Source organism: Morus notabilis, unplaced genomic scaffold, assembly GCF_000414095.1.
Source record: "Morus notabilis unplaced genomic scaffold, ASM41409v2 Scaffold358, whole genome shotgun sequence".
Taxonomy (NCBI): Eukaryota; Viridiplantae; Streptophyta; class Magnoliopsida; order Rosales; family Moraceae; genus Morus; species Morus notabilis.
Window position 1 is genome coordinate 91,371 of NW_010363902.1, and position 19,473 is coordinate 110,843.

Consider the following 19,473-nt stretch of genomic DNA (forward strand, 5'->3'; position numbering starts at 1 on the left):
AAAATACAAGGAATAGGATTCAGAATCTCAGAATCCGTACCGAGTAAATTAAAAGACACAAATCCATAAATATGAGCCTACTAAGAACTCGGGATTAAGATCATTCTATATCTGATCATTGGTAGACTCAATTAGAATTTCTATACTTAATAGAAATTATTAGAAATTTATATTGTGTTTGTGTCCTTGTTCTACATAATCTCATTATGCGAAATACACTCATTCAATATCTCGTCATATTAACAGTGCGTATAACACCGTTTCATTCTAAATGGGAATAACATGTATTAAAATATTAATAATATTTAAATTAAAGATTCTGAACTTTAATTAAATTCATTATGAATATTATTTTTTATTATTATCCTTAAACATTATCCTCTCATATATAACACTTATATATAATGTTTAAGGTCACATAAATAATCATGAAAATTTCATTGATATTCATAAAATATTCATAAACATATGCACATAAAATAATGAATAAACTCTTTTATTAAATATCCTATCACATCTCATGCTTCCAGGACACCATTCACAACAATCTCTCACTTACTTGTCCTAAAGAAGGTAGATTATTCTCCAATCCTAAAACTTTCTAGGTGTCTATGACTGATCTATGCCTGGAACAACTTCCAGATCGGTTAAGAATTTCTGGAGTCAGGTTGCCTTCTTTTGCTGCTTCACAAGATGCAACACATTAACTCTTAATAATAGAACTAGCAATCACACTTTGTCAACAACCTTTCACATCACGACTCCTTCACCTAGTGTGAACACAGATTTGGATGTCGACTCTCAAAATTCATGCTTGACTCATAGTCAAAGTTAGTGTATCCAGCTAACAGACAACTCTTTCACAGACTAAACTATATTATAGTTTCTTGCTTTCCTCATACACTTAAGGATACACTACACCGCTTCTCAATGATTGAATCTTGAGTTCAACTGACAACAACTAACTACTCCCATTGAATATCAGATATTTAGGCTTGTAAAGAATAAGAATATCTTCTTTTCTTTTGTTTGACACATCTTGATTTTGATCAAATCCATAAGACTTAATAGCCTTGTCAAACCGGATGTTCCATGATCTAGAAGCTTGCTTCAATCCATAAATGGATCTCTACAGCTTGCAGACTTTCTGCTCTTGACCTTTCTTTATGTAACCCTCTAGTTGATCGATATAGATGGTTTCCTCAAGATAGCCATTTAGAAAAACTGTATTGACATCCATCTGCCATATCTAGGAGTAAGCGGGGTAGTGATTCAATTTTTGTGGTTGTAGATCGATTTTCTAAAATGGCTCATTTTATCCCTTCTCATAAGAATGATGATGCTTCTCATGTAGCCGAATTATTCTTTAGGGAGGTTGTGAGGTTACATGGAATGCCTAGAACAATAGTGTCGGATCAGGATGGGAAGTTCTTAAGTTACTTTTGGAAAACATTATGGGAAAAACTAGGAATGAAACTTTTGTTTTCTACTACTTGTCATCCTCAAACTGATGGTCAAACAGAAGTAGTTAATAGGACTTTATCCACTTTGTTGAGGGCTATCATTAGTAGAAACATTAATACGTGGGAAGAATGTCTACCACATGTTGAGTTTGCTTATAATCATACCATTCATTCTGCCACTAAGTTCTCACCGTTTAAAATTGTCTATGGTTTTAATCCTTTAACTCCTTTGGATTTATCACCGTTACCTGTTTATGAGCATGTGGATTTAGATGGTAAAAAGTGTTAGCGTTTATGCCCTTAGGAATAAATGTAACATTATTCTTTGAGACATTTTGACTATTAATAAAGATTTGTTTATTTCATATATTTATGTATTGTCCTCTTTATGTTCATAATAGTTGAATGTATGATAAGCAAACTGAAAGTCTGAGACTGTCATTCTAAATCTTTAGGTAATGCATGTAATGTGAAGAACATGCGAAATACAAGAATCTAAAGATGATAGTCTACATCTTATGATCCACAATCGAGGGAATAAGGTTAGGCACTTTATTCATGTTAAGATTGTTATGTTGTCTACTTTCTAACGGAGACGGCTTGTCTTGGTCATCGGAGGTGGGACTCCATGGGTGGAGACATTGATATAGTTTCTAATGGTGAAATCTATATTGGATCGGATCAAAGTTGAATTATTTTAATTAATAATTCTGTTTGAATAAAATAATTCACTTTTGACGAATTATATGTTGTCATCTTAATCCTGAGATGGATGATGAACCTGTATGCTTGACTTGTATCCTTTGATGTACTAAAGGGAGACATCCTGACATTATGTAAAGGTACGCTTGCTAGTACATTGGGGATATGACTCGTGTATGCGTAGATTTGTTATTCATAGATAATGGAATCCATAGCTCCTATAAAGAGTCAATAATATCCTCTTATGCATTATCAGTGGATTGGAAAATACGAGCGCTCGGCCATTCGACTACTCTGTGTTATCTAATAATTCACTGTTTGTAATGGTACGAATAGTATTTTTCCGATGGTATGATAATGGAACATAAGATAAATGTAATTGAGAAGGTAAAACGGAACTTGACCTCAAGTCGATTATGGATATCTTATGGGGATGATACACTAATATATTGAGTCATGGACTAGAGCTAATCAGAGCTTTGTAAATACGCTATATAAATCGAGAGTGCAGCTCTAGGTTTTTAGTGGAATAGCGCTAGAGTTTTATAATCATGAGACGGACTTGTTGGTTTACAAGTACCGTTGTGATTATAGGAGCTTGATTTATATATATCCATCGGGTCCCTTTGTTAGCTCACATAATTTTCTGTAACGATACGGCGTATTTCCTACACATTGGTAACTTGTGTTATTTCCGTAAAAGAGGTTCAAAGTTAATTAATGAGTGATTTATCGGGTGAATTAATTGATAAATTAATTCTAGATAAATTAGTTGAATTATTATTTTAAGAGTTGTTTAATATGAGAAGACTATTATATGATTGTTTTGATCAGGCAATTTCTCTATTGGGTTGCTTGAATCAAACTGAGGCTCTATGCAAGTTTTCTGTGTTAAAAAACTAGGAAAATAACTTTCGTCAGTGTAGATAGGTCTACCGGTCTGGTCGACCGGTTAGTGAAGACAGGTCGACCGGTGAGTTATAACGTCTCTATCACCGGTCGACCGGTTGTAACGTAAAATGCATGCTGACGTGGCAAAATCGACTCTGGATGCGATTAGAACTTTGGGAAACCTAATTATTACGAAAGTATGACTTCCTAAACACTATAAATAGCCTATTAAGTCACTTTATTCATTAGATCACTTGAGAGACTTTTTGGAGGCTATTGATAAAAGATTTCTGAGAGGAAAAATTGTTTAATTCTCAAGAACAATTTTTTCTTTAGCTCTCTTGTGATTGGAAGGAGATCAAGAATACCAAGAGGAGATTGAACGATGTGTGCCCACCCACACTCCGATCGTGGAAATGAGAATAGCAAAGAAGACCAGTTGGTTGAGGCTCTTCCGGTTGCTGTTTGGAACGCTTTGATCTGTTAGACGTGCAGTTTCCTAAATCTCAAAAGGTATGATTTAGATATTTAGTATTTATGTTATATAGCATCATGAACATGTTCTTGGTTGGCTTTAACGTTGATAAAATTTTTCAAATTTCGCTGCGCACTCGATGCCATTATTTTCCAACAAAAAGAAGGCCGAAATTGTGAAACAAATCCATGAAAGGGCACGGCTCAACATTGAGAGAAGAACCGAACAATACATCAAGCAAGCTAACAAGGGGCGTCACAAGTTGGTTTTTGAGCCCGGTGATTGGGTGTGGTTACACTTGAGGAAAGAAAGATTTCCTGCACAACGATGCTCTAAGTTACTGCCACGCTCTAAGTTACTACCTAGAGGAGACGGACCTTTTCAAGTGCTTGAACAGATCAATGACAATGCCTACCGACTTGACTTACAAGGTGAGTATAATGTTAGTGCTACTTTCAATATTACTGACTTGAGTCCTTTTGATGTAGGTGATGATTTGAGGACAAATCATTTTCAAGAGGAGGGAAATGATGAGGACATCAGAGATACAAGAAATACTCACGATCCAATTCAAGTCCCAGCTAGTCCGGTGACGAGGTATCGAGCTAAAAGATTTAAAGAAGAATTAAATAACCTAGTCCGGAGAGTTCTACAACAAGAAGAGAGAGTGTTCACTACTGAGGGTGAACAAATGCTAGTTTCACTCATTAAAGTTTATCCGAAAGAGAGCCATTGCATGGCCAATTCGTATGTCATTCCAAGATACAAAGTGCAAGGGCAAGACCAAGAGGCTTAGGTGCAATTTCCAGCAAGGGATCAAGTCAAAATTACGGATAAAGACTTGATTTCATTATCATTCTATCTTTTTAGATTTAAGTTTTAGATTAAACATTTAAATTGCATAATAGGCGTTTTTAAGGAAGGAGTTAGATTCAAATTTGAATTCCTTCCTTAGGAGTTATCTTTAGGCGTGTTTATTTTATCTTTAGGTGTTTATCTTGCTTTAGGCGCCTACATCATTAAGGGTAGATTAAGACTTTTATAATTTTTAAACTCTTCATCTTATTTTCAGCTATTTAAGGTTGAAATTCAGATTAATAAAATAGTTTTGATGTTTATTCATATTGTGAGATATTCTTCTTGAGTTCTTGAAGAAACTATTCCAAACTTATCAAGGTTTTCGTTGTGGTGTTCAAATTGACTTATCAAACGGATTTTCCATAATCGTTTGTGGCGTCTTCACCAGACCAAGGTTCTTGCTTTGCTAAGCAACGGGTCGCAGTTTCCATCAATTCTTGAAGATCTTGAATCGTATTCCGAATTTGGTTTTAGGTTTCGTCGCGTTGTTGGCGGGGTTCGTATCAATTGGTAGCAGAGCTTAGGATCGTCAGGTTTTCCTATCATTTTCTTATTTATTGCGTTTTACTTTCTTAGTAAAAAAAAAATCGCCCTTTAGGGTTAGGGTTTTCAATTTGAGAAAAAAACTTCAGAAAACCCACGAAAACGGCTTTAACTTTTGCTCTAGGGATAGTTACGGGGCCTACAATATATCAAATCGAGAATCTTTTCGAACTCTACAATCAGGATTAAAATGAAAAAGTTATAATATTTTTAAGAATAGAAAAAATATTGTTCATTAATTTAAATTTGAGTTTCTGAACTCGAGTTGAAGGGAAAATTTGAACTCACTTTTTTCTTTCACACATTTCCTAATATTTGACAAAGTTTTAGTAGATTATGCTGTTCATAGTTGTACCTTGGCCCACCAAACGAAACGGGGAAGTATTCCACGCTTAAGAGGGTTGTACTTTCAAGAGCCCAGTTTTTAGAACCCGCCGTTTCTTCACTTCAGCTGCTAAACAGTACTCTTCTTCTCTTGTAGTCCAGTCCGTACGGCCATGGCTGCCGAGCAAAACTCTGCGTCGAAGAAGAGAGCGAAGAGGAAGCGAATCCAACAACACGACGCCAAACTCGAACGACTCGACTCGCTGCCATGGAGCTCCTCTCTCTCCGGCGACGACCCCTTCTCTTTCCTCGTCGGCTCCAACGAGCTCGAAGGAGGTTCGAACCCGTTTTTCTCGATTCTCGGGCTTCAGAAAAATCCCTAAAGTACAAAAAAAATAAATTTTTTGATTTTACTGCTTAAATTTCATGCTTTCAATGGAAATTTTTTTGCTTTCTAGGCCAATTATTTGTATTCGTGCTCGCTGAATGATGGATTATTGCTTTCGTAAAATGTTTTTTTTTAGCCGTTTGATTTCTGAGAAAGTTGGCGTAGAGAAACAAAAGAGTAAAAGCGTGGTTCTTTTTGCATTTGGTTTGTGTTTTAGAAATGTTGGGGGAAAAAAATGATAATTGCAGTTCAGGTTCTATAAGATTAAGGATAATCTAGCTATAATTATGCTAATAAGATAACCTTGGGTTTATGGATTGTTAAATTATGATTTTTTTGTTAATTTTTTTGTGTTAATTACAGGATTTCTTTCGCTTGAAGAGATTGATCAAGCCGAATATGATTTGGAAATTCCTAAACCTGAAAGAGAAACTGGGAAGACAAAGTCTAAGCCAACTAAACAATCTGAGAAACAAAAGGATAGTGGTGGTGATGAGGTTGAGGCTGAAGATGAAATGAAATTGTTGGAAAGTAATGAGAATGTAAAGGCTGAAAAGAAAAAGAAGAGGAAGAAGAAGAGAAATAAGGGAAAGAAAGTGCAGAGAGTTGAGGGTGTTGATGGGAATGGTGGTGATGGGGTTGAGACTGAGGGTGACGAGAAAAAAGAGGATGGGGATGTGACGGCTGAACAGGAGAATAAGAAGACGAAGGGGGAGAAGAAAGTGAAGGAAACTCGGGAAAATGAAGAATCCACGGCCGGTTAGTGTCTTGTGTTAATTTTCAGGGTTTCCAAAGCTTTACTGTGCTTGTATTTTCCTGTGTTGGTATCCTAGTTTTCATTGAATTTATTTTGATGTAATCTTGTTAGTTTGTTAGAACCTATAAATGTCTTTAATTTCTTTAAGTCAATGCTGCACTTGAATTTGTCTTTAATGAATCATTAATTGATGAAACTCAGAGTTGGAAACTCGGAGGCAAACTTAGCTTGATTGACTTACCATTGCTATTACAATTTGCTAAATTCTAGTTGATCTTGGTCTGTTTGAATTGTGAAAATGCCAAATCAGTATGCTGCCTGGGTCAGCTTGCTGCTAGCCCATTTTTTCCCGAACATAGCCCAGCGATTCAGTATTTATCTTTATCATTCTTTCTTTTTTGATTTTTCAATATGATTCAAATTTGTAAGTTCAGTTTTTGAACTATGTATGATTAATTGTTTCTTCTTTTTCCAGCTTAGTATGAAATCTGTGAATATTCAATTATCTAATTTTTTCCGCAAGTTTAAACATGGTTACATGTGATTGTAGTAAGTAATGGCAACGATGATGTTGAAGAACAACCTATTGATGAAGATGAATATTATGCATGGAATGAGCTGAGACTCCACCCTCTGATTATGAAATCCATATACAGGCTTGGGTTCAAGGAGCCAACACCGATACAAAAAGCTTGTATTCCTGCTGCTGCTCATCAGGGGAAGGTTGGTTAAGGCACTTGTCCTAGTTTTATTAACAAGATGTGAGAATTTGGTTCAAAGTTAGTCTGATTTGTTTATATGGCAGGATGTTGTTGGTGCTGCGGAGACGGGGTCTGGGAAGACACTGGCTTTTGGTTTGCCCATTTTTCAGCGCCTCTTGGAGGAACAAGAAAAGGCATCAAAGATGCTTGAAGAAAGGGGTGAGGAACCAGAAAAGTTTGCTCCAAAAGGAATTTTACGGGTTCTCATCATTACTCCTACAAGAGAACTTGCACTTCAGGTACTGCAGGTTCTTTTTTTTTTTTTTCCTTTCTGTAAGATTAAATTAATGACTTCCTTTGGTTCTTAGTGACATAAAGGAACTTCTCTTTATTTGGAGGTCAGTAAATCTCCTACTGTGGACTAAGAAGGATCTATTTTCTTTTTCTTTTTCTTTATTTTTTATTTTTTATTTTTTATACTAAAGGAATTTATAATTATTTTAATGTTGAATAGTTCTGATAACTTTGGAGAATGGTGACAGTAACAATATTGATCTGTAATGGGACTTTTGACTTTATTCTGCAAATAGACTTGTAGGACAAGACGTTATAATTACAACTTTCAGGATACTTAAAAAATAAGAGGCAATGACCAAAACTAATATTCAATGATGTTTAAGCTCAATTAACTAACTTCAAGTCCATGAACCTTAATATGCTCAAGCAAGTTGCACTTTCAGAATCTCAGTCCTTGAATCAGCTAAAGTGTCTCTTATGTATTATGATTTTTCTTCGTTTTTCGTGTTTGGAAAGTATGATATATAAATGAAGAGATGCTTAAAATTCTCTGAATATCTGTTGGATAAGGTGGACCAACAGTTAGCTCTTTCCGGTTCAGCTGCTTTTGAGAATTAGGATTACTGGTTAACTTCTTAGGTGTTCTTTTTTGGATCTTTAGATGTGTGGATTTTAGCTCAGTTGTTACTTTTTAAATATACTGGTGTCTGGATTTCATTTTCCCCTTTTTCAGGTAACTGATCATCTCAAGGCAGCTGGAAAGGATACCAATGTTAGAGTTGTTCCAATTGTTGGAGGGATGTCAACGGAAAAGCAGGCAAGACTTCTAAAAACAAGGCCTGAGATTATTGTTGGAACTCCTGGTAGACTTTGGGAACTTATGTCTGGAGGAGAAAAGCATCTTGTTGAGGTTAGTGCTAAAGCGTAATGACTCGTATTCCCCTGAAGATGTTTTCAGTTCATATTTTTTTTATCTTCATTCTAATGATACCATTTCAACTTCCATTATTTTGCTTCGCAGTTACATTCATTGTCTTTCTTTGTTCTGGATGAGGCTGATCGTATGATAGAGAATGGACATTTTCATGAATTGCAGTCAATAATTGACATGCTTCCTCTGACCAATGGTCCTACTGAAGGACATCCACAAAATACACAAACTTGTGTTACAGTTTCAAGCGCCCAGAGAAAGAGAAGACAAACGTTTGTTTTTTCCGCCACAATAGCACTCTCTGCTGATTTTAGGAAGAAGCTGAAGCGTGGTGCCCTGAGGCCGCACCAATCAATGTCCGATGGTTTCAGTTCCATAGAAAAACTCTCAGAACGAGCAGGGATGAGAGAGAATGTTGCCATCATTGATTTGACGAATGCATCCATTTTGGCAAATAAGCTCGAGGAATCATTTATAGAGTATGTGCACTTCATCTATTTTCTCTCTTTTTCCTTTTAGTTTTGTGTCCTGACTTATTATTTCGTAGACTGTTCACTACTTTTTTCTCACATATTGGCCTTATATTGTTTGGTCTCCCTTTATTTTTTCTTTTTCTTTCTCTTTACCCCGTTAAAATTCGTGCATGCATATTTGAGGTGTATCAAACTTTTCTTAACTTGAATTCATAATCTGGCAGTAGCAACTTGAATTCATAATCTGGCAGTAGCTCTATCTATGGTACACTGTTTTAGGATGCATGCGTCCTACCTTGTACAGTTGAAGTCATTAGTCTGCTTATATTCATGCATGGACCTCATTTAAGCCATGTCTATAATGCAATTTTTTCTCAAGTAGAATAATTCATATTTTTGTCAAGTGCCGTTGTATATCTTGAACTCCCAACATCTATTTATGGATAGACATTTATGATCATTTGTCTATTAATCGCTTATATTTTTATCTGGATTGACATGCTGCCTCTCTCTGACCACAAGCGTAGATATGTTTCTCATTTTGATTGTAACTCAGTGGAATTCCGTGGTAAGCAAAATTATTTTTGCAATAAGATTTAAACTGATGCTTAGTATTGTTCTGGGCTGCATTGAATTTGAAACACGTTACCTGTATGCTTCGTATGCAGTTTTTCTTCTTGTAGTTCTACCAAAGATAATGCACTTTTCATATGTACTTATCATGATATAACTTTATGGTTATAGATTAATGAATCTCTGCAATGGATCATTGCTAATCGTTCTGTATTTGCAGGTGCAGGGAGGAAGATAAAGATGCTTATTTGTATTATATTTTGAGTATGCATGGACAAGGCCGGACAATAGTCTTCTGTACATCAGTAGCGGCTCTGCGGCATCTATCTTCTGTCTTGCGCATTCTTGGTATCAATGTTTGGACACTTCATGCCCAGATGCAGCAGCGAGCCAGACTCAAGGTTTGTTTTCGTGTTTTAGCATCATTTTGAATTGTGCATTTGGCATGGGAATCTCAGTGTAAGGATACTTGTGGTTTCGCCTATATTTATGTATTCTTGCTTGACAATTCTGAAACCTTATGATAGGGTGGCATTTTGTTGTAGATTCTTTTTTCCTAGCTTTCTTGGCTTATTTCCATAGCTTGACAGCTCATCCCTCCCTGCTCTCCAACCCCCCAGTATTCCGCCACTAACCTTGTGCATTAATGCAGGCAATTGATCGTTTTCGGGGAAATGAACACGGCATACTTCTTGCAACTGATGTTGCAGCCAGAGGCATAGATATTCCTGGTGTGAGAACTGTTGTTCACTATCAGCTACCGCATTCAGCAGAAGTCAGTGGAAATCTGAATGCTTATTTACCTTGTATTTGGTATATGGTTCTTATGTGTTAATGCACTTTTTAGGTTGTTGCAGTTGCTCACTAAACTTTCTCTTTCCTCCCATTCGTGTTAGGTTTATATTCATAGAAGTGGGAGAACTGCCAGAGCTTCTGCTGATGGGTGCAGCATTGCACTAATTGCGCCCAAAGAAACGTCAAAATTTGCTTCTTTGTGCAAGTCATTTTCTAAAGTAGGTTTTAGATTTGCTTCTTTCTGCAATAATTTATATACATGGAAGGTTAAGATTGTAGACATAGAAATTGCAGCATTTGCCCTTCTTAGTTTAATTTTAGTATTTAATATATTTTGCCTTCATGCAGGTAAGTTTTCAGCGTTTTCCTTTAGATAATTCATACCTTCCAGAGGTCATGAAACGTTTATCTCTTGCGCGACAAATAGACCAGGTTACGCGGAAGGACTCCAAGGTATTTAACCTGGATTTGAATTAACGACCTGATACTCTAATAATTTGTGATTGTCCTATCCCCTTGCTTTGAATCTTTATGGGATAATGGAGTTCTTTCTGTTGTCCCCCCAAAAAAAAAAAAAAAAGCGCGGCCAGAACTAGCCCTGTGTGATTCTTGATGCATGCCTCATATCTTAAAGTTGACTTTTGTTGGGATGTGATTTTATTCAGTTCATCCCAACTTTTGGTTCTTATGGACCACCTGTGCCAATGGCACTGTTCCTGCTCACCCATTGGCAGAGCCACCTTACTAATGTTATGAAATTAGATCTGTCTGACAAAGTGTTTGTGTTTATGGTTTTCTTTAATGCTATAACTTCCGTGGACAACGAAATTGATAACTTTCTAGGCTGCTTTCAATTTCCTTTTTACCCTTTGCCTTGTATTTCAAGCAAAACAAGTACCTTTGGTCTACATTGTTATTTCGTGGCATTACAGATTGATCTCTCTTTATTGAAATTTCCTCCTTATCTACGTATAAATTTTCCTTATTGTTTGATAGAGTGAGCTTCATTTCATATTTATTTATTTATTTTTCATTTCATTAGTTTTGCCACTGATTGTGCTTCCCTTCTCTTCATTCTTTAGGAAAAGGCAAAGAAAAGCTGGTTTGAACGAAATGCAGAATTGATTGACTTAGATATGGACAATGATGAGAGTGAAGACGAAAGAGTGAACAATTATAAGCAAAAGAAAGCCACCTCCACAAATCTAAAGAAGTTGCAACAGGTTTTTTTCTTTATTGTAAAATACTCTTGCTTCTGATCTATTTAAAATGTATATCACTACGAGGATCTTAAACTCTTTTTTACAGGGGCTAAACGAACTGCTTTCACATCCACTACAACCAAAGTCTTTTTCACACCGCTATTTGGCAGGGGTAACAATCTTCAGCTTTGTTTTGAACTTTGGCACCTATTTAATAACATGTTTAGACAACTGCTGGTATTCTTGGCAAAAATAAACAAGCAGACTAAAGCGTTTATTAATTCTTATCACGAGTCATGAGAATGTGAACAATTGCTTATAATACAAGTAACCTGGTGGGATGATATGTCCAATCTTATTTCCTCTAATTTCTAGGGTTCAAACCAGGCATGAGAAGGGGAGAAAAGATGTATAATTTATTGTCCTGAACATTTTTAGTGGCTTTTCATTGTTATCATTGATCGCAATGCTTTGATTTAAATTAAAACATTGTTCTCTTGTTTCCAGGCAGGTGTTTCACCTCTCTTGCAACATCAATTTCAAGAATTAGCCAAGCAAAATTTGGGTGATGTCCGGGATTCAGGAGATAACAAAAGAAGGAAATTGGTCGTTATAGGTCAGGATTGTGTGGAACCACTCCAGGCACTTCGGACCGCTGGTCAAGAGGTATTATATATGGCACATATTTTATGGATTTTCATTATGATTTCTTTGATTATTATATCGTTGAAGGGAGTTGCCAAAATCTGGGAACTTAATGGGGCCTGAATTCTGTTGTATTGATTCATTGTAAAAATGTGTTCTGTATTTTAGTTGGTAAATCTACCTAATTGATCTAGCACGACTCTTATTTTAAAAAAGAAGTAACGGGAACTGTTTGACAAATAGTTTGTCACGCTCAAAAAAGTCTATTGACCGGTGTAGGGGATTCTACCCTAAGTCCCAATGCGGCTACTGAGTGCTGAACTAGGCATCTCATTGTGAGTGAGACTGTGAAAGAAACAAGGAATTGAAGTACTTTCAGACTCTTAGTCCTAATGGTTTTTTGGGGGTTTTTTTTTTCTTTTTTTTTTTTTTTTGCTCTGAAAACTGCATCTTTTATTAAAACTCCAGAGATAAAAGGGGTGCCACAACGGGGGCAACCTCCCGATTAGACAAGTTACCAGACACCTGAGAGTAAAGCCCATTTAGCTAACTCATGAGCTACTCTATTAGACCCTATAGGAATCCACTTAAAACTCAACAGACAAAAAGGACTTAGAAAGCAACAAAACATGTTCAAACTCTGGGATGAGAGCCCACTCGGGAATATCAGCAACATCTCCCAAGCCTTGGATTACTTGCTTGCAATCGCCCTCCAACTCGACATCCAGAAAAGATGATCCAAAGCCAATATAAGCCCCAACTAAACAGCTGCTAGTTCAGCTTCTAGAACAGAACAAGGCTCTAAGATGTTGGTTCTCACTGCCAAAACCTTCCCTTGGATATCACGAGCTATAGCTGCTATTGAGACTCCTCTAGCTTGGATTACAGCATCTACATTGACCTTAATTCTTCCCGGCCACAGAAGTTTCCAACGAACTTTCTCCCTCCTCTCCTTTTGCAGCTGAACGCCACCAACCACTCCAGGCGGGGAACGAGCAGCCCTCCCAAGCTTGACCATTTCCTCCTCCCGAGAGTTAATGCTAGAGATGAGCACTGGGACTGGAGGAGTACATCCTTCAACCCTTGCTTTGTTTCTTGTCCTCCAGACATGTTCACAAACACTAACCGTAAAGAATCGAAATTCATTGCAGTCTTTCTGCATAATTGAGGCAAACTGCGTAGGATCCAGAATCCACGCCACAAAAGCCATCGCCGACGAAAAGCACCAGGAGTCAAACCTAATAGCCCATTTACTCATAAACCATAGATTCCTAGTAAGGGGGCATTTCGTAAACAAATGTAACAAAGATTCATCCATTCCACAACCCAAGGCACATGAAGATCCACCACCCATCCCCATTGAAAGGAGCTTATCCTTCAAAGGAAGGGAATTAGTTGCTAGCCACCATAAGAAAAGTTTTGATCTCTCATGGAGATTAGAGTCCCACAGTAGCTTCCACAACCAATCCTTATCATCAAATCTCCTGGCTTGATCAACCCAGTAGGCGCTCTTAACAGAGAACTTTCCTCGTCTACTCGCCTTCCAAATCAACCAATCCTCTATTGGGTGGACGAAGTTTGATTTTCACAATTTGGTTTGCTGTGGCTGAGTCAATACAGCGAGATAAAGCTTCCTCATTCCAAGATTGATTCTCGGCAGTCAATAAGTCTGCAACCACAGCAACCTCCTAGCTTCCATCGGGATTGAAGGTCACTCTGAGAACTTCCGGGGTCATCCAAGGAATCCAAGGGGTTGTCCAAATGTTGGACTGTATGCCCGAGCCTATGAGAGCATAGCTTCCCATCTCTATGATATTATGAATAGACAATATACCCCTCCACGCAACGGAGGCATCTGATAAGCCACCGGTGCATTTCACTTACGTGAGGAGGAATAAAAGGCAAGGGCAAAATGGGAACTTTGTGGCAGGGCTGCCTAATGTAGAGTGAATAGGATGTAGGAATAACTGTTTTTAGGCGGGAAATAAGGGAGATATAAGGGAGTGGAAGTGAACGGGGAGGGCAGAGAATTGTTTTGTGAGGAATTTGGAGAGTTCAGGTCTCTCGAATACCTGATTGTGAGAAGTGTATTCGGAAAGAATCTTGTCTCATTCTTCCGATTGTTTGTTCAATTCAATAATACTTGCATAATAAAGTCTTTACTTTCGATTCTGTATCAACATCTCTGCTACATTCGACTTTCTAGAAACCCCTTTACAGTATTTAGCTCTTAGGCAATCAGACCAAAGGGATTTATCTCCGCCATGGCCCAACCAAGTTTGCAAAGCAAGGCCTTGTTAATGTCAGCAAATCGCCGAATGCCCAGTCCACTTCGGTTTGCAAATATTATCAGTCCACTTCCGTTTGCAAATATTATCCCAACTAAGCAACGCCATGAACCTCATTTTTTCCATATCTCCTGTCCACCAAAATCTCCTCACCGCCACCACCTTGTCCAAGTCCGAACAAAATTCTGCCGGCAGGCGAAAAGTAGTCATCACATAGGTAGGCATACCTTGAATGATAAGACTTTATCAGAGTCGTTTGGCCTGCTCTTGAAAGCAGCTTGCATTTCCACCCTACCAACCTTGATAAATCTTTTCCTTGAGGTATTTAAAGTCATGAGTCCTGTTCTTTCACAGAAAAAGAGGATTACCTAAATACCTCTCCTCACCAGACATCTCAGACATCCCCATAGTCTGCAAGATTTCAGATCTGATCACCTTTGAAGCATTCCTTGAGAAGGTCACGTCCGATTTATCTTTGTTCACCAACTGCCCTGACCATTCTTGGTACTGCTCCACGCATTCCCAAAGAGCTTGGACCTGCTCTTGCCGAGCTTGATAGAAAAGAAATGTATCATCCGCAAACATATAAGGTGAGAGACTGGCGGGGCGGACCTCCCAATCCTGATCCCCTTCACTCGGCCATCGCGCTCTGCCTTTCCAATCAGCTTAGAGAGAATCTCGCTACAAAGGATGAATATATAAGGGGATAGAGGGTCCCCCTGACAGATACCGCGAGAGGCCGAGAACTCCTTAAGCGGGCTGCCATTAAGGTGGATGGAGTATGGAGTTGTGATGCACCCCATAATAAGCTTGCGAAATTGCTCACTAAATCCGTTACCTTTAAGCACCCGATCTATGAAGCTCCACTCCAAGTGGTCATAGGCTTTGCTCATGTCCATTTTAACACCAACCAGACTTCCCTGCCCATTTTTCTTTTTAAAGTCTGCATTATACCCTGAGCCAAAACTGAATTTTCTTCTATCCACCGCCCCTGGACGAAGGCAGATTGGTATGGGCTAATCAACTCTTTCAAGAAAGGCCTTATCCTATTAGCAAGGATCTTAGAGAGCACCTTATAGGCAAAATTGCACAAACTTATAGGACGATAGTGATACGCCATTTGAAGGTTCTTGATAAGCTCCAAATCGAATAAGCAACAGAAATGGCAATTCGGAAATGAATTACTAGCGGAAAGCTTTGATTATTAACAATGGCAGAAAATTGATTACAAAATGGGTATGGGGGTGTTCGAGTGACCCCGTGCACTCCCTATCAAACTTATCTAAGAAGTTTCTGAGAAAATGATCGAATGAATCCCTCTCTGCCTTAACTAAGCTATTTATACTATTTCTATTTCCAGTAACTAACTCCCCCCTAACAACCAGCCTAACCTCCCTCCGGAATTGCCAACTCAGCCACTGGATATGCCAGCTCATCTTCTCCCAGAGTATTTGCCAACTCAGCCTCTGGATATGCCAGCTCATCTTCTCCCAGAGTATTTCCTTGCTGAATCGCATCCTCACTGCCAGCCCCTGCACCAGTCATATTCCTCTCTCGAACTCTCCTCCGCACGTAGGTAAAACGCACAAGAGGTTTATCAGTTCTCTCTTTTTGGGATAAGAACAACGAACGTTTGGTTCAAGCAACTGATGAATCTTCCTGTGCGAAAGTAACCTTGAATAAACTCGACAAGGCTCGCACCAACTATATCCCAATACTGCTTATAAAAAACCCCTGACATCCCGACTGGGCCAGGAGCTTTTAACGGGTTCATGCTCCAAACAACCTTTTTAACTTCTTCGGCCAAAGGAATTCGACACAGTTGTTCATCATCCTCCAACGAAATCTGGTAATCAAATAACTCATCCAAATTATTATTAATAGATGGGTTTGTAGAAGAGAATAACATGCTGAATTTTGCCGTCAACTCAGCAGCCATAGATCGTCTCTCTCGATGCCATCTTCCTCCATCATCCTTTAGGTCCCAAACATGGGTTCTCTTCTTTCGAATTGCCGAAGCATGAAAAAACTTGGTATTGCAGTCTCCATCCCGAAGCCAGGTCTTTCTAGATTTTTGCTTCCAAATGTTGTCCTGCCTACACCATAACTCCGCGATCTCCAACTGAAACTCTGCCTCACGCTGCAAATTACTCTGGCTCGGGGGCAGCCCTTGGATCTGTTCAAAAACCCGCTCCAAAATCCATAGTCTATCTTGGCAAAAACCGAAACAAGTCTTATTCCACCACCTGAGAGCCCTTCTAGTGCAATGGATTCTTTGCATCAGACGGAAGCTTGGAGGCCCTTGAACGTTCAGACTCCAAGATTCCCTAATTACCTCCCTGCATGAAGGATCTCGCGTCCAAGCTTTCCATGAATCGGAATGGAAACTTCAACCTGTCCTTCTCCAGAACCGTATCAAGCAGTATAGGAGAGTGGTCCGAATCCTGAATAGGCATATTATAAACTCCCGCCTTGAGGAATTTAATTGCCCAGTTGTTACTGCACACCACCCGATCTAGTCTCTCTCTGACCAAGTGTGGAAGACTCCTGTACACCCCAAATCAAAGGACCCCATAGTAAATAAGAAATCACGGAGTGGCTTGGCTTCATTCTCAGAGGACCTTTGACCTAAAATTTTCTCTTCAAGACTTAAAATTATGTTCAAGTCACCCATGACAATCCAGGGCACATTATCTTCTAGAACCATCGTTGCCATTTCTTCCCAGAAAATAGACTTCCTCTGAGCGTAGGGAGGCCCGTAACAGAAAAACGCCATCCAAGGTTCTACAGAGTTCCTCAAATTTCTCAATGATGGAATTTTTATCCGAGGCAATAATCTGGATTTGGACCCCCAATGTCCAAAACAAACACAAGCAACCTACTAAGCTCTCCGCTGGGACAATGGCCGCTCCAAAGAAACCCTAGTCTTCTTCTCAACCTATCCATGTGATCCGCCTGAACTTTCGTCTCCATCAGAAATATCCCATCTGGATTGTGGGATCATCTCAGGGCTCGAAGAGCCTGCTCTGCTGGAAGCCGGGCCAGCCCCCGACAGTTCTAGTTGATTACCTTCATGGCGAACGGGGGGGCATGATATGGCCCGCCTCCTCGGCTTTCCTAAAATCCTGATCATGAACGATCTGTCTCTCCTCATCAAGTCTTTCCTCCACTCCTAGAAGGGTGCTTGGTGAGCCCGCATTTGTTCCTCGCCGCAGCTTACCAGAGGAAGAGCTGACTATCCTCGGCGACCGACGAATCTGTTTGTTTCCTTCTCCTTAGCTAAACTCGGTGAGGAGGCTCCTGTGCTGGCGCCGATATTAAATTGGATAGGATCCGGTATCGCCTATGGCCTTGGTGCCTAGTTCAGAATTCTTATCCTCAGAGGAGGGAAGTGGTGGCAACACCGAGTACCAAATAGGCTGGGCCTTTCTCTTCTTGGACCCTAACAGATAGTCCAACTTCTTATTGAAAGAGGAATCCATCTCAAAAAGAGTGGGCTGGGCCTGGTGTTTAGGGACTAAATCAGGGATTCGGGCTTCTTTCAACGCCTCATGGCCCACTTTATCCCATGTCCAAGGCACAGGCACAGTCTCAGGGAACTCGTGAGGGACACATGACTTACACAGCTTAACATGTGGGATTTCGAGCATCTGATGAATGGTAGGGGTAGTGTTAATAATAGGCAGAGTAATTGTATCCTCCAGATTACTTTTTTTTTAGCTATGATGTTATGCCTTCAGATCTCTCTCTCTCTCTCTCTCTCTCTCTCTCTCTTGTTAAAGAAGAAACTCTGCTACACACACCTCTCTCTCTCTCTTTTGTTAAAGAAGAAACTCTGCTACACACCCCAAACATTAAACAATCAGGTTCTGAATGGTCATACTTACACGTGGTTCAATTCTGAATAGAATTCGTCATCCTTGTATTATACTCATCATGCTCTAAATGTTCATTGTCGAACTGTATGTTTCCGTATGATTAACCAATCAGAACCTGAATCGTTGGAAGATTCTGTATGATTCCAAATGTTCATTATGGAAGCTAGTTCCAGCAATATATAAAAAGTTTGTTGTGAAATTACAAGCTGGCATATTAGGACTATGGTATTAAGATCAGCCCGAATCATGGGGAAGGTTAACCTATCAGAACCTCAATCATTGGAAGATTTCTGTATGATTTCATTGTCAAAGTATGACAAGGTTGTTGTGAAACTACAAGCTGGCATTATAGAAACTATATGATATTGAGGTCAACTGCACAAAGTGAACATTATTGCTACCAACTTACTCATTTTCAAGTTCTAGCCATTCATACTTTCTTCTTGTCTCACAGGTGCACGTGGATGTTAAAGAGACGGCCCAGAAACGAAAAAATATGGAGAATCTGAGGAAAAAAAGAAAAGAAGAGAAGAAACGTATATTCCCTATTTTAATTCTTTTTCATTTTTTTCCTTATCATTATTGTAGGGAGGCACGTTTATAAATCATGATATATAATTTATTTCAGGTTTGCGAGATCAACGGAGAAAGCAGAGGAAAAAGCTTAAAGCAGGACAATAACAAGCTTTTATGCTTCAAACTTAAATAGAGAATTACTTGAAAGAAAATACATCATGCATGCAATTGATTTCCACAAATTTTCATGTAATTCAGTAGACGTATAAGGGTCGTTTAGGAGTGAATTCATTGGAAAATATAACACCGTTGTGTATATTTTGTAAGTTATCAATTTTGATTCTCAGATTTTGAGCTTTTTAAGCAAGGTGGGAACCGTTATGTTAGATTTTAATTCTCGGAACATTTCATTCTAGAACGAGAATTTAATTCAAGGGAAAATTCTCTGTTGATGCTAACTGTTTGATGTGGAAGGTTCGACTTTAAAGCCTTGATTACACAGGCTTACAATTAGCCTCTTCATAAATGCATTCCCTTATTTCAGGCGTAAAAGTCTTAATTTGTTCGTCGTGCAAAAAAGAAAAAATAAAGTCTTAATTGGTTTTTATTTTGTTTTGTTTTTTTTTTTAAACTTTTAATTTGTTTTAACATTAAATTCTATTAAATAATAAGTAGCCCCTTTTATTTTTAAGTATAGAATTTTTTCTCTCTTTTTTTGTTTTGTTTTTTTTTGGTTTTAATCTCTGAACATAATAGAATCACTGCGAAAGCAA

General features: G+C 38.5%; 1 protein-coding gene across 1 annotated transcript; it reads left to right on the forward strand.

Annotated features, from left to right (window-relative positions):
• Positions 1–5,399: 5,399 nt before the first annotated feature.
• On the forward strand, positions 5,400–19,244 carry LOC21397613 (DEAD-box ATP-dependent RNA helicase 13). The gene is made up of 15 exons (XM_024170153.1): positions 5,400–5,592; positions 6,008–6,403; positions 6,952–7,124; positions 7,207–7,401; positions 8,133–8,309; positions 8,421–8,809; positions 9,597–9,777; positions 10,029–10,151; positions 10,273–10,389; positions 10,520–10,624; positions 11,254–11,394; positions 11,480–11,545; positions 11,881–12,039; positions 18,639–18,720; positions 18,813–19,244. The coding sequence occupies exons 1-15, from the start codon at positions 5,430–5,432 to the stop codon at positions 18,863–18,865; spliced, it is 2,520 nt and encodes an 839-aa protein (XP_024025921.1). The 5' UTR covers positions 5,400–5,429; the 3' UTR covers positions 18,866–19,244.
• The last annotated feature ends 229 nt before the right edge of the window (positions 19,245–19,473 follow it).